This window comes from Rhinolophus sinicus, chromosome 2, assembly GCF_057876585.1.
Source record: "Rhinolophus sinicus isolate RSI-liver-muscle chromosome 2, RSI-T2T, whole genome shotgun sequence".
NCBI lineage: Eukaryota > Metazoa > Chordata > Mammalia > Chiroptera > Rhinolophidae > Rhinolophus > Rhinolophus sinicus.
In genome coordinates, this window is record NC_142502.1 from 8,075,335 (window position 1) to 8,098,651 (window position 23,317).

At 45.8% G+C, this 23,317-nt stretch overlaps 1 protein-coding gene across 2 annotated transcripts in view; it reads right to left on the bottom strand.

Moving 5' to 3' along the window:
- The window catches only part of TULP4 (TUB like protein 4), a 202,835-nt gene that overhangs the window by 65,847 nt on the left and 113,671 nt on the right, over positions 1-23,317 (bottom strand). For both annotated transcript variants that reach the window (XM_074333760.2, XM_074333761.2), the window contains exon 3: positions 370-498. In XM_074333760.2, the coding sequence (XP_074189861.2) occupies positions 370-498 (129 nt within the window). The remainder of the gene's footprint in view (positions 1-369; positions 499-23,317) is intronic.

Below are 23,317 nucleotides of genomic sequence, written 5' to 3' on the forward strand. Positions count from 1 at the left end.
GGTTGTGAGAAACAGGTAGAACTCCCTGTGAGGAAACCATGAAGATTACGTCACAGGGAAAATACCTTTCAGAAGGGAGCAAAAAAGTGACATGCCAGAAGCACTACAGAGGATCCAAATTTAACATATAATCACAACACTGGTAAAAACTGATTTCGCAGATTTAATTAAAGCTTAAAACTTGGAGAGTTCTCAAAACAGCAGCATAGTTGAAGAGAAAGAAGTATGATCTTTCTCTTTTCATCAGTGATGTACTCATGAGGAATGAAAAGCAGGGTTCTAGTTTCATTTATTTCTACTCCACCTATTTCTGGAAAGTTTTCCTTCGCTCTGGAACACGAGGTCTGCCTTGTATTCCCGCCCACTCACCTGAGCCCCTCGGTCGTTGACCAGCTCCACGGACCATCTTCCTTCATACTGAATCCACACAAATATCCCTCCATCCGCATCACATGTGGCCAGCTTCTGGTACGGCTCATTCCACCTCACCAGCACAACCTAGAAAACAACCACGAAGACATTGACCACAGGGAATGAACCAGGATTACATGGCCCAGAATTACGCCGACAAAGAGATCAAACTTCACGACTAACCAGAATGAACGCATGGTCAGAGGAAAAGACCAGGGGAGGATGTGAGGATCAGTGGAGGGGACAGGGCACAGCCCACATATGGCAGTGTCACAGGGAACCAGACCCACAAGACATGGCTTCCTGACGAACAGCAGACACCTGAGCAAATGATAAATTATAACATGAAAATGCCCACTATGATAAAAACAGAGAGAGGGCCGAGAGCCCATCTGTTCCCTGCCTTGCCTCTCACAAGGGTAAGAATCTCTCATCTGACGGTTCTGTGTGATGGGAAAACAATTTTCACAAAATCTATTCGGTATTTGAATCAGGGTATTATTTATTTAACACAGAAAGCGGAAAGGATGGGGCCTATTTCATTTCATTTCTATCCCAAAGGGAAATTTTCTGTACTTTTCTAGACTCTTATTTCTGAGTAGTTCAGCATCTAAACATGGCCAACTTGGAAAACACACACATTTGAAATATCTAAGTTGTTTAGAATTTATCACAGAGGAAATATAAAGAAATGATAAGCTTTAGAATGTGTGAGTATAAAAACTTAATTTTAAATACGAAAAATTCTGAACTCGGATAATCACTTCCATCTTTCTCAACTATCACACCCTCCTGTAAAGGTGAACCCTCTAGTAGGTGGTTTGTGGGATTAGGTAAATGCCTGAGGACAGTCGTCCTGGAGCCCAGCAAAACTCCTGAGCCAAGGAGCACAGGAGCCATAAAACCAACAGCTCGCGTTTGCTGTGGGGAACGCTCCCCGAGTGTCACCAGCCTGGCCGGTGCTGGTGTTTCATCCCGTCAGACATTCAGCTTGTACTTACTTGGCTCATGCCATGTGACGCTGTGACCAATATGGAGCAGAGATGACCTGGTCCTGCTCTTGGGGAAAGTCTGACCGGAAGCCAGAACATCCAGGTATGTGGTCATGTACTGGTGAGTGTCTGTCAAACTAGGACTGTCATTAGCCAGCAAAAGCACGCCTGCAATTCGTAAGAAAGATCTGAATCCCGTCTCCTCCTAGGACTTTGTGCCTAATAAACTCATAAGGCACAAAGTGAATGTGTGGCACCTGTGGAAATGGTTTCAAAATTCTAACTTATACAGTTGACCCTTGAACAATGCTGGGTTAGAGGCACTGAGCCCATCTGTCTGTAACTTCTGATTCCTCAAAAACTTAACTGCAGCCGTCCCTCAGTATCCATAGGGGACTGGTGCCACCCCTGTGAATACGAAGACCCATGGATGCTCGAGTCCCCTATATAAAATGGCGTAGATCAATGCATACAGTCTGCAGTTGGTTGAATCCGTGGATGCAAAGCCTGGGGATACAGAGAGCTGACTGTACATTTACTGGAAATCATCCGCATATAAGTAACCTGCGTATTTCAAACCCATGTAGTTCAAGGGTCAGCTGTCTTCTAAACTAGCAAGTGGGGCCAATGAGATCGTTAAGGATCTCCAAAATGCCCTGACCCCTCCTTCTGCCCATCTGTGTCCAAAACACAGACCAAAGTAGAAGCCCCGTCACTTCTCAAAGTTGTAGCATGGACACGCCCGATCTTAGGTTGTGAAGCTTGTTTTCAAGGCACCAGGGAGGTAGGAGCAGCTCCCAGCCTTGGTCTGCCACACATGGTGGTATTAGCCGTAGTTGCAAGATGCATAATAAAATCCTCAAGTTTTCCAAGAGGAAATTGTTACCCACTTCCAAGGTAAGGATAGTGTAGCTCTTTTTTAAAACTGCAAAAATCAAAGAGAGCTGTGAGGTTGCAATCTTGAGACAAGGCAATCGCTAGTCAAATCGAGCCGAGGCGATGGCTCCCGTGCCAAAGGTGACTTCCGTGGATGCAGACACCAACTAACCCACAGCCCTGTCTGGCTTTCTCCCTCTGCCAAGACACCCGCCTTGCTCTGCTGTGACTGTGCAGGTGCAGGCTGACCCCCTCCGCGGCTTGAGGAAACGCTCCCCTCTGAATACTGACACATGGTTATTTTGGACATATTGTGCCAAACAGTTACACATAATTAGAAGCTATGATCCTCATTCGGTTGTATCTTTGAACTATAAAAGGTTACTGACAAGGATTTAAAGCCGGTTATTTTCAACTCCCAAAGGCATTTTAACAACGGCTAATAGTGACTGCTCATCTATTACAAGCCATTAGGTGTTGAGGGCAGATGTTAAGCCATCTTTGTCCCCCCAGAGACAAAGTGCTTGAGCTGCAATTAGAGAGTTGTGAACACACACAGGAGGGCCCGCTACCCAAGTGGAAGAGCGGGAACAAATTCAGATTCAGTTTTTTAAGTCTAGTTTTTAAAATTCTCTATTTAAATTACTGATCTAATTTTTTAAAATAGTAAAAGCAACACACCAACAAAAACCTTTAAATGCATTGATTGCATCATAAAATTCAGAATTCCCAAATGGTCAATAAAAGCCAACTTCATAAACTTCTTCCAGACCCAACGATGATTTGGCCCGGGCACCGCAATCCACAAAGGTGCATGAAGGTGGCTACAGTTTGGTCCCGAAAGCCACATATGCGATGTGTACGCCCACTGTCACTAGCGGACGCCGGAACGGCTGCCACAGGACAGAATATGACCAATTACATGACATGCACTGCTGATCAGTTTTGGAATTATTTCTTTAACCCAGTGAACGTTCATCTACTATGACTTTCCTTATAAAACAGTACCGATGACAAGGTATCTTATTTGAGAGTTTAGAGGTTAGTCACATTTCCTACACTTTCATGTTTTGGCTTGACCATCCATTGCCAGGAATGGCTGCATATTTCGCTCACATCAATAAGCCCCTCTTCGTCATGGAAACAGCTGGCTGGCATGGTCACAGCATGACACAAACACGAAAGAGCAGAGGTAAAAAAAATATTTTAAACTTATTTCTAACGTTAAAGAGTTCTTGGTCTTATGAGAACATAGTGGTAGTGGCTGGAGAAACAGAAAGTTCCCAAACTCACTCTCATCTTTTTGTAATTCCTCAGCAGCTGAGACACAGCAGTGAGTGGAAATACAGTCCCCACTCACTTCTTTGCTGTGAGTTCTACCAATACAACTGGGTAGGTGTGCAGGCAGCTCCCCTAAATTAAAGAAATCTTTCTGGTGATTCTTGGTTTAAAAATAAAGTCAGACTGCTAATGCTGTCTCCCTGGATTAGCATTCTCATTTCCTCCCGTCTGCAGAGCTTAGCTGCCGCCTTATCTCCCGGCAGCTTATTTCCTGCTCTCCGAGCCCTTGCAGTCTATCTGGCAACGCCAGGACATACCAGGGCGTTGAGGAATTACCACCCAGCCGGCCAGCTGTGTTCTCAGTTGCCCCGATTCTGGGGCAGGGTGCTCAGCATGTGCCCAGACACTCCAAGGCAGAATTTTCTTTCCCTTTTAAAGGAAAATGGGGCTGAAGTTCCCACTGAGCACAAAAGAACCTCAGCTTTGGGGGGTCGGTTGAAGTGCATGTTCTTCTACTAAGAAGACAGAGGATCGGCTAAGCTTTGGCCCGTGTCTATGACTATTCAAAGCAATGCCAGCCTGTTACCCTCTCTAATGTAAGATGTTTTATCATGTTACACTTATTTGTACCAATAAACACTTATTAAAAGTAGAGGAATCTACACTAAAATATAGGGCAGGTCTGCTGAAAGCCTACTGGGGCTGTACTCTAATGCCTAAATAAGTCACTTAGCTTCGGACACCTCGAATATTTTTAGGGAGAACAAAACAGTCAACCCACTTCAAGATGTTCGCTTTTCAGGGAAAGCCTTTCAAATGGTGTTGATAAATATGAATTTCATTTATATTTTACAGAAATATACAGGAAACCACCTCAGTGAACAACCAGTATCACCAATATTCAGAAACATTTCCCTCAACCTAAAAAGAATAATATTCGAATGAATGCTAAATACACACAGCTCGAGTAATAAATCCCTATAAATGATTATTACTGCTCAGTTCTTATACTGTAATTTATTAAGTGAAACAGCAATGACTTCAATTGTACAAGAAAAATAAAAATGAGTGCCAGTTTAATTTTAGATACATTTAGTCATTTAAACAAAGAACCAAGAGCATCTTAAAATAGAGGCTGGAAGAAATTCAATGCGAACAGTGGTTTTCCGACTGGCACCCGCCAGCAAGAAGGTCCCGTGAAGTGCATGGCGGGAGTGGGGCTCTGGACCCGAGTCGTGGCCTCGCCGCTCCCAGCCTAGTCTGCCAGTGCGCAAATAGCAGCACGTCCCTCTAGACTTGGGAGGAATATGAGAAAGCACCTAGAACAGTGCCAGGCGCACAACAAACATTCAGCCAGCAAGAGCTCCGTCTTATTTGTGCGCTAGAACTTCCAGAACCTAAGTCTGGGTTAGCACAGTGTTACGTGTATGGTTTCCTCTTCTGTAATGTCAGATAAGCGGTGTGCAAGGCAGTCCTTCATTCCAACCCACCTCCTTCATTGCACTCCCCCCCCAAACAACTCTATGCCTTAAAAATCAACAGCCCCACACACTTGCTGTCACCCATGGCCTGGAACCCCCTCTGCCCCTTGGCACATGGGGGGGGGTGTGTGAAGGTGTCGGGCTAACACTCTCTCTTTCCAGCCTGGCGCATGCGACCACGCCCTGCACAACTCCCACAAACGTCTATGTTCCTCCCCAACCAGAAACCTTCTTTGCTTTTGGGGCCCTGGGGCCTCAGCACTATGCCAGGCACACAGCAGGCTCCTCCAATCTTTCTAAATTGCACTATTCCTGAAGGACAATTAACCATATTTCTGTAGAATTTTATACTATTCTCTCTCAACAATAAGAAGTTAGAATTGGTTCAAAGAAGGTTTTTCTTTGGGGGTGGGGTGGGGAGTAACAGCTTTATTGCGACAAAATTCACATACGATTCACCCATTTTAAAGGTATCACTCAATGGCTTTTAGTAAACGTACTCACAGGGCTGTACAACCATCACATAAAATTTTAGAATGTCATCAACCCCCCAATATTCCCTCCAACCCCAGGAAGTCGCTAATCTTCTTTCTATGTCTATGGATTTGCCTGTTGTGTACATTTCATATAAATGAAATCATACAATATGAGGCCTTTTGTGCCTGGCTTCTTTCGCTCAGCGTAATGTTTTTGAGGCTTATCCATGTTGCAGCCTGTATTACTTCCTTTACTTGGCCAAAAAACATGCCACTGTATGGATACACCACATTTTGTTTATACATTCAGTGGATAAACTTTTGGGTGGTTTCCATCTTTTGGCTATTATAAATAATACTGCTATGAACATTTGTGTACAAGTTTTCGTATGGACATGTTTTCATTTTCTTGGGTATATGCCTAGGAGTGGCGTTCCTGGGTCAAATGGAACTTTTAAAGGAACTGCCAGGTTGTTCTCCAAAGTGGCTACATCAATGTATATTCCCAGCAGCAACACTGAAGGGTCCGATTTCTCCACACCCTCACCCACACTTGCTGTTACCTGTCTTTCTGATTACAGCCATCCTAGTGGGTGTGAGTGGCTTTGCCTTGCATTTCCCTGATGGCTAATGGTGTTGAGCATCTTTTCAAGTGATTTTTGGGCAACTGTATATCTTTTTTTGGAGAAATGTCTCTCCAGATCTTCCCCCCCTTTTTAATTGGGTTATTTGTAGGAGTTTCTCTTCTTAAGCCCTTCAGAACACTGGCTATATTTGAGAAAAACTTGAGCTTTTATTTCCACGTAATTTATTTCTCTCATTTAAATGTTCACAAATTCAGTCCTCATTCATTCATTCAATTTGCTGATAAGACCTCTTATTACAGAAGGAAATGGTCCAGAGACAACAAAGGAATTCAGAAAACAGAGGTCTGCTTCAGAGCCCTGGAACCCAGGGACCACGGTGCCTCCAAATGGTTCTGAACCCGAATGTGTTGGGGGGTGACTTTCTCAGTGCCAGCTTCTCTTGGACACGTTCCAGGAAACTCAGAGCTACGCATTCCTTCCTGATGTTTTCCAAACCTTCTTACTGGATGGCATTTACGTTATCAGCCAGGGCCGAGTTAGGAACAAAGAACTCTTACCAAGCCTCGTGATATGAATGCAAAACTCTCATTCCTAGCCTTCTCATCTGCTAAGTGGCAGCAAATCTTCCACTAAAGCAATATATAAAATGCTCTGGAATAACTACATTTAAAATCCAGTCTGTGGGAAACCCAACAGTAATACCTTCATTTCCTGACCATTTAGAGCCCCTGTACTGTGCACACCTCAACATCCAGGGAAATAACACTCCTTGTGAGTCTAACTTTGATCTTTCTCCATTCTATCTCAGTTGCTGTTTCATGAGCAGAAACTTGACAGCAAAGTATTTTCAACCACAAACACCATTCACTGTGGTTACAAAGCACCTTATCAAGATAAAGCATGTTTTCTCCAGCGTCTCTTCCCACTTACTCTTATATAAATGTTCTCTGGGTGTGACAGTACTTGTTGTTATTGGCTTTAGCCAATTTAGAGCTGACGTGACTTTGCCAGGTTGTTTTCCAAAGTGACTGCTGCCTAAATCCAAACTACTCAACATTGCCAGACTTTAAAATGTTTTTGTGATCTAATAGGTATAAAATTATTTCATATTTTGCTTCTCACTTTTCTTTATCTTCATAGACCTTTATATTCTATTCAGTTTGGAATGTTTGTTACATACTGTGCTAAGACACACCGAGGTTTTTCCTGCTCTGTCTGCTGCACGTGCTTCAGGAAATGATTCCTCAGTTCCATCCCATGCGTCACCAACTCTGCCCCCTTCATGGTTTCCTCCAAGAGCACATCAGAGCCATGGATGCGTCATGAAGAGGCCCCTGCAGCACAGCCAACATGAGGCCCTCCGAGGGTTGAAAATACAGGAGGTGCTGATGATATACTGCAATATACTGCAGATGGGGGGCCCAGAGGAAGGGGACAGATTATGGAAGGTAGCTGATTATGGGAGGCCAAGAGATCAGACCAAGTGAAGGTAACTTCACGTAATTCCTCAAGTCCTCTGCACTCCTTTCTGCCAAGCTGCTTTGGCTGAAGGTGAACTGTGCAGGGCAGCGTGCGCGGGGCACCTCTAACACCAAGGCCGTAGACATCCATCTGAAAAGACGCTGCACAGTCAACAGCGTGTGCTGAGGGCAACAGCAGGGGCGGTCTGTCCGACCTGGGTCTGAGGGGAGCTTTCAAGTGGGCACGGGCTCGCCTTCCAGGCTCAGTTCCAATGTTACTTCCTCTGAGAAAACGTCTCCAGCTCTCATAGGCGGAACTAACGGCTTCCTCCTCGGTGCTACCCAAGCCCTGGCCCGCCTTAGCCACTGCACGCCTCTGCAGAGGGGGCCTCCTTTCTGACAGCCCACAGGCTCAGTGCAGGTTAGGGCCTGGAAGGGCATTCCAGGGGTGGAGGGGGCACCCACAGAGGCAGCGCGATGTCACCTGGGAAGGGAAATGCACGAGTAAGAGCTAACAGTTCCTAAGGCACTTTCCTCGGCTGGTGTCTTCAGTTAGGTTCCCTAAGCGCAGAGCCTACGGTGGTTGACTGTGGCTTCTCCTGTGCTCACAGGACAAAGGCTGTAAGGGCGCAGGACAGGGCTGGGGCCTATGGGAAGGAAGGACTTGTCTGCTGGAAAGCAGCCTACACAGCCTAACCCCTCAGGGAACGCTAGTGTGGTAAATGCACCGCAGTCGGCCCAGCTTGTGGCAAGCAGCAGCCTTCTCTGCTCCCGTGTCAGCTGTGGCACTGGCTGCTGGCTGCTTGGCGGGAGTGGGGGTGGGAGTGGGAAAGGGCACCGGGTGGCAGCTGTGAGCCCTGGCAGCCAGCACTCACACCGTCCACCGCACGGGCTCCAACACCCCTCGGTCTTGCCCTTGCTGGAGCTTCCCCTTCACCACTAAGTGTCGCAGATCTCCAAGGCTCCATCCTGACCCTTCTCCTGTCTACACTGTTTCCCTAGTGATTGGGTCTAGTCTCGTCGTTAAATCCAGTGCTTAACCATCTGAACATGGATGACTTCCCAATCCCAAGCTTCGGTCTCTCACTCCATCTCCCACCCAGTCTCTACCTGGACGCCTAACAGACCGCAGGCTCTAACGTCCCTGGTCTGCTCTCCCCAGGCCGCGTTGCTCGTCCCGGGGCTCTCCACCGTCAACACGACACCATCTGCCGCGGGAGTCAAGGCCAGCAAAGCACACTTCCCTCCCGGGCCCTCAGGCCCGTCAGCTGGGTGGGCGGCCGGTGGGGGAGTGGACAGTGCAGCCCCCCAGGCTAAGGCAAGGCCTCACCCAGTCTGAGGCCGTCCCCTGTGTGGTAATGAAAACCCCAGCACGTGCAAAAGAAATCACTCTGCTTGCTCTTTACCACCCAGTTGTTGTAACAGTGGTACTAGACCCTGCATGGTCTTTAGATACGAGCTTAACGCTCATAAAAAATAATTTTGTTGCCCAAGTAGAAAGTAGAGGAGGGACTCTGAGAGGAATCTGTAAATGTGTTTGCAGACATCAATGCCCTACATAAACCTTAGCTCTTGGCGCCATCGCCAAAGGGTAAGCAACTCTTTACATTTCTACAAACTTCACATTTTAGAAGAGTTTTAGATTTACAGAAGAATTGCAAAGATAGTACAGAGGTCCCATGTGCCCCACATCCAGTCTAGTATAGTGACACCTTCCATGAGTGTGGTATGTTTGTCACAATTCATAATAAGCCAATAGGGGTACATGATCCCTGACTAAAGTCCATCCTGTATTCTCATTTCCTTAATTTTAATCCCATGTCCCTTTCTGTACCAGGGGCCCATCTAGAACACCGCATGTAATCGTCACGTCTCCTGAGGCTCCTCCTGACTTGACAGCTTTCCTGACTTTCCTTGTTTTGGGTGACCTTGGCAGTTTTGAGGACTCGGGGGATTTTGGTGACTATCTCTATTGGTATTTATTTCTGACGTTTCCCTCATGATAGGCTGGAGCTACGGGTTTAGGGGAACGAGCAGAGTGAAGTATCCTCATCACATCTTATCACTGGCATGTCCTCTCAGCAAGACAGCACTGCTGAGATGGAGTTCCCTCTCCTGGCGGAAGTGGCGTGCGTCAGGTTTCTTCCCTGTAAAGCGTCTCCTTCTTCCCCCGTTCCACACTGTACTCTTTGGAATGACGTGAACACGAGCAGCCCGCACTCTGGGGGAGGAGCATCTACATAAATTATCACTCTTCTGCCAGTGAGGTTTGCCTGTTCTCTTCCATTTATGCATTTATTCGCCAGCACAGACACATGGGTATGTATAGTTTGGGTATAACTCAATACCAGGTACTTCCGTCATTTTGTTGCTCAAATTGTTCCAACGTTGGCCACTGAGAGCCCTTTCGGTCGGGCTCCTGGTGTCCCTGACATACCACCCCCTTTCCTCGCATGTTTATCTTGTTTTTTGAGCACTACCGTACTTTCTGACACTGTAAGATGCTCCAGACTCATCGTGCACATTTCCTGCTCCAGTCCTTGAATTAGACATTTCTCCAGAGCCCTGGTTCCTTTTATTGGACAGTGGCATGAAAAAAACAAGATCCAGGCACTAGATCCAAGAAACCAAGATCTAGGCGCGCTCATTGCTACTAGGGTGAGTATATAACTTTTGATATAAAAAATCAACATGTTGTAAGATGAGCCTGGGACGTCTCGTTATGCCAGAAGGCCAGGCAGACACCAAAGGGCCTCCAGAACTAACCCAAAGGGGCTTCCACTGACCAAGGATGGGAAAACTGGAGCGCCAGCTAGAACTAGTGCCAGGCATTGAGACAAGTGTGCTAAAATCCATGAGTTCATGATGATCCTGAAAAATAAAATCTTCACTATTAATCTTTGAAGAATAGTATAGAAATTATTACTCTGAAAACTGGTAAGCAAAGGGGAGGAAAGAAAACCCACATTTATCCTGCCATAATTGACAAACAGTACCCCGTAACAAGCAACACAGTAATTCATGAGGCAAAGTTTTTCTTGGTGTAAGTATTTGTAATCCAGTTAATAAACAGAGAAGGAATGACAAAATTAGGACATCACCGTTTTGAAACCACTAATGAAACAAGGGCTGTAGGCAAAGACTTTCAATGTCTAAAATCGTTAGGCAAAAGGTGGAAGGAGCGTAGTACGAGTGGATCAAACTAAGAAGCCCCAGCTAACGGATCAAGTTTAACATCACGAAAAGGCAGATGACCACATAGTCCCCCTCCTGATGGAAGCACATTAACTGGCACCTGAACAATACCGCCCCCCCCATAAATCAAGCTTGAAGTCTCTAGACCCAAACAACTAGTTTACAAAAACTAAGGAAGACCAAAAAAACATATTAAACAACATCCTGGAGATGTAATTGGGAAAATCCATGTATCCTCCAGACTTTCTCATGTTCTGGGTTTTCCTCATGCAAGGAAAACAATAGAGATGAGGAAACTAAAAATGAAAAGATTTGAAAAACATATCAACTTAATGTAATGCATGTAGTGGACCTGGTTTGGATCTGACTTTCAAACTCAAACATAAAAACAAACCATTTTCCATTCTTTTCTAAAAGGCAGAAGAGCCTTCACCGCACAAGATATACAGATGGCAAATACGCACATGAAGAGAAGTTCCACATCATGAGTTACCAGAAATGCTAACGAAAAGCGCAGGGAGACAGCTCTGTGCGTATCTGAGCGGCTAACATTACCATGTGAGAATACCTAGCATTGGTGGGTTCAAGTCCCAGCTTTTTTCAGTTGGTTCTTGTACCCCTCTGATATGAACAAAGGAAATATAATACCTGTGCCCCTGGCGTAAATTTCATAAATATTAAATTAGGTCCAATGGTGTCTTCCAATAGGAAGGAAGGCTAAGGGTCTTGATCTCAGGAAATTGTGATTCATTTTATATACACAGTACCAATAGCATTCTCTCTGAGGCTTAAGGTTATCTTTCAGTGAGTATCCATTCACTCTTAAGAGAATGTGCTAAGTAGAGCCTCTCAAAGAGGGACAGGAGAACATAAGAAATTAAGATTTGGGGGGCAGGGCAGGAAGGATGTGTGGGATTTGGAAAAGCATATTAAGTATAATGGCTTTGATTTGCTTTTTACAAACTGCTATTGAAGTATAATACACAAGCTTTAATTGATTTTTAGTCATTTCCTTTGAAATTTCAAATAATATTAAAGGAGAATGTAAGAGTTTTATCAAAAACAGAAATGAGTTTTAAGAAACACTGGCTGCCATGTAGAACTCAATGTTTCTTGTAAGATGTGATTCACACACATATTCAAAAAGCTCAAAACTAGTGTCATGTGTACCAATGCAATTAAAACACTGTATTACTATTTCCTTTTACTCGTATTTATAATAAAGTATTCTAAATAAAAAGCATTAACCCTATAACTAATTAGCAAGTGATACTTTCCCTCCTTGCATTTAGATTTGATTCTAATTCGCAGTGGGGCTCCCAACTCAAATCATCAGGTACACAGTGTTAATTTAGCCAACAAATATGTTTGCTTCCACAATAGAACTCATGCATTTTATTTATTCTTGAATTTTGTAAAAATCTTTTCCCTGTCTCTACAATAAAGATAGAAAAGCATAAACTAAACTGTCGACCCACCATATTCACGGGTTTCAAGGCTTGCCAGGGAGTAGCACCTGCTTTTATCATCATACCTTGTTATCTAAGCCCCTGCTAAATCATCGTATTTATGATTCAAAATTTTCCAATCTAAAAGAAGGGAGTCAACCTATACCTGTAAAGAAATGGATAGACTACAAAAGGATCCAGTTCTCAAAAGGACCCCACAGCCTGGTACCTGGCGCAGGCACTATCACCTTCACTTTACAGAAAAGGTAACTGAGGTTAACGGGCCCCAAGAACTCGAGTACAAGAGGCAGAGTAAGGAACCAGGCACTTCTGTTCCTAGTCCTGTGTCTTCCTACTAAAAGATAAAGCAGGGCGGAATCATTTGGTGACCTGTTTGTTTGGGAACACCTGTTCATCCTGGGAACACGACTATATTTGGGAGGAATGCTCAAATTTTTAAAATTAGAAATTCCTAGTCTAGAAATTTTGACCGTCTAAAATGAACTAAGAAAAATGTTCTGAGAAAACCAGAAAAAAATCTTGGGGAAGAATGAGGAGACATAAGCACAATTAAGAAGCCTGATGGTTACTGTGAAAGAGAACTTTCTATCAAGTCGTGCCATCAATGGAAGGGTTGCCTTCAAAAGGAACCTGGAACACTGGAAAGGTTTTAAGCAGATGCCCGACAGCAACTGCCAGGGGTGCCTGGAAGCGAACGACCTAAACAGGGGTTTACTGGGTCGGAACTGGAGGACCTCCGCGTTGCCATCCTCCTCCAAAGACTGCAAACTGACATTCATGTCTCTCGACATCAGTCATGTTACGGCCTGAAAAACAAAGATGCTGAGCTTAAACTCTTAAGCATTTAAGCATCGACCTACTGCTAAACCTCCACTAAATTTGCTAAAGGGAAATTAAAATAGTTAACTTGGCTGTTCTGATGAAATACTTATGTTTTCAATATTATAATAATCTTGTTAACCAGATGTGTACCTTCATCAGCACTTACACTTAATCTACTATCTTAATTTTTAAGATGTTCCTCGTTAGCTCAGAGCAGTTAAGGTAGCAAGACTCTCAGCATCCTACCTCTTCGCCCAGCACATGGGGCATTTGGGCGGGAAACGGCACCGCTCCAAGTGCACTGCCACCACCTTTGACCCACAGCCAAGTTTGTCCGTTACCAACTGAAGACAGAGCGTTAGCACAACCCCACTACCAACCCAGCCCCAGCAGGCCTCGCTGCTCAGTGAGCGCTGCAGGGCAGCTCAGTGAGCGCTGCAGGGCAGCTCAGTGAGCGCTGCAGGGCAGCCCGTTCTCAGCTGACCAAAGAGAACCGGAGCTCCAGGCTGTGCGTCAGCGCTCTCTGCATCCTCGTTCAGTCTGAAAAGTCAGGTTGGCCTACATCATTTCTAAGCATCCTTCTGGCTCTAATACTTTGATGCACTGGATGCTATCTGGTCAAGTACTAAGCTAATACAACGTGCCCATTCCTACGTGCAATATCCTGCAAAACTTACATACTCACCACCCAAGAAAAAAATCTACCGTGTGGATCATAACATACCCCATTTTCCATTTCCTGTTGAATGGACTTATATGACACCTTAATCCAGATAAATAATGTGTCCATCCTCCTCTCTCTAAGAGCTAAGTTCCTCACGTTGCCTTCCGATTCCATTTCCTGTCTCATCTTTGCACACACTAATATCTTGTTTTCAAATGATTTCACATTTCTGCGTTTTGTATTTCATCTGTACCACAAACTCCCACAGGGAACACCCTTTTCCTCCCTTCTCTCCCCACATCACCAGCCCCTGCTCTTACACACCAACTGGGATTCCTGAAGGAAAATAACAGGCACCCTCCCTCAATGACACCACGGATTGATCTTCAATAGAGCCCGTGGACAGTTTTCCTAAAGGTTTGTCTCAACCAGACAGCTTGCTCCTCAGAGCCCTGAGAACTGGCACCGCGTGCAGTCAGAGGAGGGTCCCTAAGGCAGAGCTTCCCGACCTTCGCACTGGCAGCAGCATGAAGCAAGGCACAAGCCAGCCACTGCTGCCTGCTCAGTCTGCTGGCACACAGGTGGCAGAGCACATGCAGATGACCAACTTCAATGCGCAAGCTGCAGCTGAGCTGAGCCCCTGTAGGGAGCTTTTCCTGCCCTGGTAACCTGCACCCCTGCTCTGCACCCCACTTCTCAGTGACCCCCAACTCAGCCATGTCCCCAAGGGTCATGCTCAGTTATTGTTTAACCTGATCAAAAGAGGAAAAGAGACAGAGCAAGTGGATGGAGTCACAGACTGGTTTTTTTAATCCAGTTGACAGCTAGTGTTGACCATGGTTACTGTTTCAAAATGACCTGTGTCACAAAAATTGAGGAAAGTAAAGAATGCATGTGGGAAAACAGAAATGAAGATGGTGTATTCTGTACAGAAAAAACATAGTCAATTAAAACCAACTGAACTTTCACTTCCCAGTTAAAAGGGGGAGACTTTGGCATTTTAAAAACCATTGTTGGAATATCCTCGATACCATAAAACACTACATTTGGTTGCATGTCAGTTTTCTAAAGACCGTGATTAGGAAGAAAATACCACATGGAAGGTATGAATCATCTACGGGAGGTCAACTCAGAACTGGATTTTAGGTGATGTTTGTGTTTCTGAAGCTCAAAGCATCTAAAGACTTTTATGTAACTTTTCCTCATCATATCCATGGAAACCTTCCTGACTTTCTCATCCGTCAGGGCGCATTTTGCACATAAGACAATGAAGGTTTATCTAACACCTTTCCCTGACGTCTCTGCAGAGCTCAGACTCAGGGTGGCTCAGAATACACACTGCTTTGGAGTCATTCATTCCAACCACACTGAGATACAGGTTGAGACACTTTTAAAAAACTGGATGCTCACTCAGAATTATAAAGTCATATACATCTCAAAAAAGAAACAAACAAAAGAACAGAGTGAGGGGGCGTAGTCTCCATCTGCGAGAGAAATTCCAATGTACCCTAAAAGCTGGAAGACAAGCACCTGAAGTGAAACACAAGAGAAGGCCCGGCTCAGGGAGGCTGCAGACCGAGGATGAGTCTGACCCCAGGCGTCCACCCCCTGCCAGACGCAGGGGAGGCCTGGCCCACAGCTTGGCCCTCGGCTTCCTTCCACACGGGACCCCTGTGGCGCCTCCGAATGACAGGGGCCGCACGGCTCCGTGTTTGTCACTCCCCACTGTCTAACATTTACTTTTTCGCTCCTTAGGTTGGGAACACTGTATACTGAGGACCCAGAACACATTCAACAGATGAAAGGCAGTAGTGCAGGCACATGCACTCACTGTGCTTTGTGCTGTTCCTGTTCGTTTCCAGGGCAAACTGGTCAACCTGGACCTCCCTGCAGTTTCCTCCATCCAGGGCCTTACTGAGGCCTTATTTTCTGTTGACTGCAGTTTACAGCCTGGGACATCATACTGTCCCATCGGTGGTTCTGTGGTAAGAACCGAAACACCGACGTTCTTCTCAAGTTATACAATACACTGAAATACGCAAAATAAATACAAACTATGAGAGAAAAACCCAGCTGTGTTTCTTATCAAATTCAGTTATGATCCTTTCATACTTAGACTAGAATGAAATTCTGCATTAGCAAAACTATTACTGGGACAATTCAGTCATTTCTAACAGCCCACAGAATTAACAAGCAAATGACACTGGGCTATACCCCAATTCAGATGGAGGAGCCCAGGGTACTTCTTACATTTACTGAGCACTTAACCTACGCCCTGCTGGAGCCACATCTGGCTGAGTACAGCTCTTGGCTCGCTCCCCCAGAAGCGCTTGGGGGGAGACAGGCAGGTGAGTAATTACACAGCGAAGCAGCTCGGGCCAGGAACGCATGCAGAGAAAGTGTGGGCAGGCTTCCCAAGTCAGGTCTCTGCAAGAAAGGCATTTCAGATGTCCCCACACACCCACAGCAAGGGGAGCTCTGGCACTCCCTGCTAGCGCTAATTACCTAGAATTCCTTAAACAGGCAAGCCACTTCCCTTCTGCCCAGCATTCCCTTTTAGCGTGAAAATTGGACTGAGCTTATTAACAGCTGCAAACAGAAAATCATAATTACACGTTCCCTAAACATATTTAACACTTAGGATGCCCCTCTCAAAATATTTCTTAGTGTTTAGTTTCCTGTGTACAGTGGATCCTTAAACAACGCGAGGGTTATTGGGGACACCAACCCCTGAGGAGTTGAAACTCCACATGTAACTTTTGACTCCCCAAAAACTTAACTACTAATCGTCTATTACTGACCAGAACCCTTACCGATAACATAAACAGTCGATTAACAAATATTTTTGGTGTTATATGTATTATATACTGTATTCTTACAATAAAGCTACAGAAAATGTTATTAGAAAATTATAAATAAGAGAAAAAACTCCACAGACCAGTGGACCCGCGCAGTTCAAACCTGAGTTGTCCAGGGGTCGGCTGCTTCCGTGGTTCTGCGTGTAACCTGACACTGGCTCTCAGTCAGTAACATGCGTCACCTGAGATACACTTTGAACTCTTTCATAACAATTCCATTTTAACAACTCTGTGTTTGCCTTTTATGTCACTATTAAAGCTCAACGTTTTTCCACTTAGCAGAAGGACCCATTTTCCTGCACATATCTGCATCCTGCTGACAGATGCAAACATCACATTCTTCTTGAAGGGAATTATCAAAGGCAGCTTGGATGGTCCAAGCATTCAGCAAGCTCTAAACTATAAAAGCAAGAGTCAATTCTGTTCCATCATGAGTACTGTTAATCAAAAATGGGGCGCACAACCTGCCAGGACTACTGCCAAGAGGAAAGGCGCTACAGCGAAGAATAATTACCATTCTTTCTGGACTTACCATTGCTGGGTTCTTAACCCACATCATTACATTTAATCCTCATGCGAAACCTCTCTGGGGTAATTAGGACCAACCCCATTGTAAAGATGAGAAACTGCAGCTCAGAGGTGTTCATCAACTCGCCCCAGGTCTCTCAGAAAGTGGGGCCAGAGCCAGGGATGGCCCTGGTTGGTCGGACCCAAAGCCCATCTTACACTATACACAAAATTTCACTCGAAACTGACGAAAGACTTAAGTGTAAGGCCCGAAACCATAAGACTCCTAAAGGCAAAACACAGGCAAGTAAGCTCCTTAACATAGGTCTTCGTGATGGGTTTTTTCGATCTGACTCCACAAGCAAAGGTAACAAAAGCAAAAATAAACAAGTGAAACTGCATCCAACTAAAAAGCAAAGAAAACCATCAACAAAAATGAAAAAACCTATGGAATGGATACAGAACTTATACAACTCAATAGCAAAACAACGACTTCCAGTTGTAAAACAGTCCTGGGGCTGTAAATGCGTACAGCATGCTGACTACAGTTAATAACACTGCACATTTGAAAGTTGCTAAGAGAGTAGGTCTTAAACGTTCTCATCACAAGGAAAAATAATTTTTGTAACTAGGTATGGTGATGGATGTTAATTAGACTTCTTGTGGTGACCATTTCACAATATATACAAAATCAAGTCATTATGTTGCACACTTGAAACTAATGCAACCTTGTGTCAATCGTACCTTAAAAAAAAAATCTCTCCATTAATTCACTTCAGTAAATTTAAAAAGGTTTATAGCAAAATTCTTTACTTTGATAAATTTTATCAAAATGGTTAACTCTCATTAAGTTGATCACACAGTCAAATTTTATGTTTATTAGTAAACATCTTATCTTGTTAAGTGATTTGTGTCACACAATCCTGAGGTGACCAGACAGCTAAGCAACGCTCATGCCTACTCTTGCTTGAACGTGGAATCTGAACAGCCCCGTCAGAACTCCCCCGTGTGTCATGGGTGACTGGCCAGCCGGAGACAGGAGGACAAACACGCTCAGCCCCTTTTGAATTGTCCCTTCACCCAAACTCACATGACTGCTCAAGAGCTCTGAGTACAGTGTAAGGGTCCCCGGCGTGGGCTCTGAAGCCAGACAAACATGTGTGGGCGCCAGCTGTGAACATACCGACTTGTGGCTTTGAGGGAGTCCCGTCGAGAGGTTGTGAGAAGTGAATTTTTTTTAAAAAGGACTTGGGATACCGAAAGATCTAAATAAATGTTATATTTGATTATCTCGTAGTTAAAGGCAACTCCTGAGAAAGTCAGGAGGCATGTCACGTCCAGCACAACAAAGGCAGTGAGGGAACGAGAAGGGGCGGCTTTGGGTTAAGTTTTAAGAAAGAAAGAAACAGAAATCAAGAAAGTTTTGAACCAGTGGCCGAGGGTCTCACAGCCTCAAAGGACTGACAGCCCCGAATCGGGCATTGTTTATGTTAGGGTCTGTGAGTCTCATACACCATACCAGAAAACTGGTTCAAACCAATCACCCTTGCTTGCAAGCGGCTGGTACCAGAAGTCCCATGATGTATAAATAATTATTGTTTGTACCTCCCTGGGGACAAAACCTTTATGTTGAAAACTCACTGAAACGGAGAACTGATGTTATCACTTCCCAAGCAGGGTGTGGAAGGAACACAGCCACAGAGGCAGAAGCTCTCCTTAGACGGGGGAAGGTGGGGGTCTATGCCCACCTCTGTCAACCCCGTGAATTCTCCTGGTGGTCCCCACACGACTGTGCCTGTCTTAGGTTGTTCCTCTCTTGAGGAATCTTACCCGTCCTTGGCTAGCCAGCCATCCTTCAGGGCCAAACAAGGAGATGGCATGAAGGAGAAGCAATGTCCCTGAAAGGAACAGTCTCACAGGCTCTTCTTTCTTTTTAGGGGGTACGAGGGGACAGAGGGGCAAGCCGCTGTGTGACAACAGAGGCAGAGCACTACAGGAGAGCTGATGTTTGTAACATCACAGAAAACGCTGGGACAACTCCGCTGAGGAGGGGAGCGCTGCTTCCTTCTGTGGGTGGCTGTTACCTACTCAGCATCTGAGAAAACGGCCCACAGGACAGCTGCTAAGGGAGCACACAAGCCCATAGGCTCATTCTGTGCCGAGTATCAGCCCTTCTGGACTTTGACACTGTTACTTCCAAAGTCCTAGGACAAACGGCCAACCTTTCAGTCCCCACAATTAGGGGTTACTCTGCACAACTGAGGCAGAGGAAAACAATGGACTTCAAAAGCAAACATGAGAGGAAGGTGCTGGCAAGAGGGCACCCCTACGTGCGTGCACCTGCGCACACACACCTGGGGTACTTTCGGAACAGAAAACACCTGGCTGACAACTGAAAGGTAGACCTGCCTGAGCCTCAGAGGAATATCTGGCTTGTCACTTAAGGAGCGGCCAGGTCAGCAATGTATTGTTACTGAAACAAAACAAATGCCAGTTGACGGAGCGGTCAGGCTGGCTTTGTAAATTTGTCGAGGCATTAAAAACAGAAGACTCAGCATTAGGTGTGTGCAGGTGGTTTCGGGAGTGAGACTGCTCAGCTTTGCTCTGGGGGAGCCTCCACAGCACCCGTGAACTGCCTGCTCCGACTGCTTCCCACGGAAGCGGGAGCAGCAGCCTTTGCAGCTCTCAGGTCGGTGTTGACAGAAGCAGCCTCTGGCCTCCTCTGAAGGGGCCGCCCTGCAAACCCTCAGTGGGCAGGCACCACGCTGATACTCTGCTGGCAGCTAGGGGAGGCCTGGTGGCTCCCACCAGGTGGCTGTGGGGCGGGGACCGCGGTGAGCTAGTGACAAGGAGCCTGTTGGCTCTGAGCTTGGTCTGGAGAAATGGTGACCCCTCCCCACACGTGGTGTTTACCGGGGGTAACTGGGTGATTGTGCACAGACTGACTGAAGACTGACGGCTCCACAGGTATCAGCCCCTCGTACCGGGTGAAGCGTGCTCGGCGCACCAGGTACATATGAAGTCCTCACCCTGACGGAGCTGAGGATACGCGACCCCAAACATGGCACACGCTGGCACACTATTTTAAACAGAAGGAATGTGAGAAACGGCAGGTGCAGGAAGGAAGCAGGACATAATAAGCCCCTCATGTGAGAGGTGCCCCCCCTGTACCCAGAGGAAAGGAGCGTCCTTATCTCCAAAGATGGAGGGACATGAGCGGAATCTGAAGGGGGCAGTCCATGCTAAGGTCCCCCAGGTAACTGCGCTCAGCCCGTGGCCCCTTTGTACTTACATTTTCCTCTCTCCATCAAACCCAGCATAAAACACTGTGGGGGCAGAGCCCCAGAAAGCAGTTTCCAGGCTCTCGGCCTCACATAAACAGGTGCTGGCTCAGGTAGTAAATGGCCAACTGTGATTGCATGGCCATCAGCTGTGGCTAGTTGGCTGTCAGCTGTAACCAGTGAGCCATTGGCCACTAATATAACTGCTGTGGCTACGCTAGCAGGAGAGAAGGAAAGGAGAAGAGAGAGAGAATGGGGGCTAGCAAGAAGATGGCGGCTGGGCTGGCAAGCGTGGATGGCGGTTTGCGGACAGTGTGGCTCCTGCTTCCTGTGTCTCCAACCAGCCGCCAGAGAGAATATAGTGGTATGACTCCCCCATCTATGGCTCCGTGGGTGTTCCTTTTTGGCCTCACCATGTCCTGCGTTATGTGGGGAGCGGGAGCAGAGACCCCGCAGGTCGCCCCGCACGACAAATGGCGCAGCGAGCAGGGTCTCCCGCACGACACACACTCAGGTTTAACCTTCAGCTCTCCTTCCTTATGAAGGCTCTTGTGTCATGTACAACTTGTATTAATAAAATATGTGTGTTTTTCTCGTTACGTGTCTTTTGTTAAGAGACCGCGCTGAGAACTGAAGCTGGGAGAGGAAAGACACTTTTCGTCCCCTACAGCCATGGGCTGCTGGCGCCTGAAGGAGTAAGGCCCAGCACAGACCCCACGCCTGATCGTTTTCTGCCATCAGACCTGCCCTCACTGCCCTGGAGAACATGTGTCTTTCTTTCTGACTGGAGGAATTTTGACTTTCAAGTTTTCGTGACGTACGAAAAAACAGGAGGCCATCAGTATGTTTTACCCATCAAATTAAACCTATTCTTGCTGCACTACCATGTTTCCCCGAAAATACGACCAGGTCTTGTATTAATTTTTGCTTCAAAAGACGCCATTAGGGCATATTTTCAGGGGATGTCTTATTTTTTCATGTACAACAATCTACATTTATTCAAACACAGTCACGTCGTCTTCTTCGGAACATCATCATAACATACTAAATGCGTCTGTCTGGCTGACGATCTTAACTGGGGCTTATTTTTGGGGTAGGTCTTATTTTTGGGGAAACACAGTAGGTAGGAGGGTAGCATTACAATCTAATAGAAGCGATAGTATAGGTCCACCTGACCTCAGGACCAGGTGAATTGGTTCTGCAGGTGAGGACATGGGGTGACACCACTAATCAGTCAAGAGGGGGCAACTTTTACTGCAATAACAAATGATGCCCCAAATCTCACAGGCTTAAGGCAGCACAGGTTTATTTCTTGATCGTGCTTCATACCCACGTGGGAGAGCCAGGGGCTCTTCCACACTGTTTTCACTTGGGGATATGGGCTGATGGAGCCTCTAGTACCTGTACCATCATCAACTATGGTGCAGGGAGAAGGGGGTGGCAAATCAGAGCTTTTCAAGATTCTGCACATATATCATTGGACAAGCCAAGTTAACTTAAAACATCTAATTTGGAGGGAAAGGAGAAAGGAGATGTGGGGACAGAGCCAGGAGTGCAGTTTCCAGGCTCTCAGCCTCACATAGAAAGTTGCTGGCTCAGGTAGTAAATGGCCATCAACTGTGACTGGATGACCATCAGCTGTGGCTAGTTGGCTGTCAGCTGTAACCAGTGAGCCATTGGCCACTAATATAACTGCCGTGGCTACGCTAGCAGCAAAATGGGGGCTAGCAAGAAGATGGTGGCTGAGCTAGCGAGCAGCGGAGTGAGGGTTGTGGATAGTGTGGCTCCTGCTTCCTGTGTCTCCAACGCAGCCGCCAGCGAGACTATAGTGGTGTGACTCCCCTATCAATGGCTCCGTGGGTGTTCCTTTTTGGACTCACCATGTCCTGCGTTCTTATGTGGGGAGCGGGACTAGAGACCCCGCATGACACCCTGCGTGACAGGGGATCTACCTGGAAGGGAGAGACCTGGGAACCCTGAGCATTGGGGCCCCCCCGCCCCAATTCCAGCAAGCGCCTCTGCCTCTGGCCTGGGCTGACCTGTGCCCCTTACACTTGGTTACTCTGAGCCCTAAACGCCCACTCAGGCAGTTTCCATAAAGTCCATCAAATGCACAGCACCCCTGCTCCTGGCGTCCTGCCAGGACCACTCCAGGGATTCTCTACTTGGTTGTCAGTTTCCACCTAAAAGTCAACTTACTGTTGAAAACATCTCTCCTGCTGAGCAAACACTTTCTCACTTTTCATAATTACACCAGCTATTCAATGCCATCATGATCTACTTTCCTCCATCCCTAGTTAATGGAAAACTAGTGCAGCCTGAGGCCATCCCACCCCCAGCTGAGCTCCTGTCAGATTGCAGACAGAAGGCAGGCCCAGCCCTTTCTCCAGGATTCTGAGTAGCTGTGCTTAAGAAAACTGCAGGTACACTTCCAGAAGGGAAGTTAAAACAAATAAGTCTTTTTAAAAAAAACCTCTCCTACTTATGACTATTTAAGTGAACCATCTTAAATTATGTTAAAATGTACGTGTATGTGTTTATAGGAAAGCAGTCTGTAAGGAGATACCCCAATATAAACTGTTTTATCTCTAGGAGATGGGATTACAAAAGATTTTTATATCCTTCCTCTAGTACATTTAAAAAAATAAACATATTACTTATATAATTCACATATACGATTACATAAAAATTAGAAAAGATACATTAAATTTGGTCCCTTTCATATCTTTTCAAAGGATCTAGTTCATAATAAACTCCTTTTGTATATATACCTCTTCAACCTTACCTTTTTAAGAACTGCACCTGATATAAAGAAAGAAAAACTGATTATTACAATACTTATCGAGTTTCCCCGAAAATAAGATCGGGTCTTATATTAATTTTTGCTCCAAAAGACGCATTAGGGCTTATGTTCAGGGAATGTCATCCTGAAAAATCATGCTAGGGCTTATTTTCCG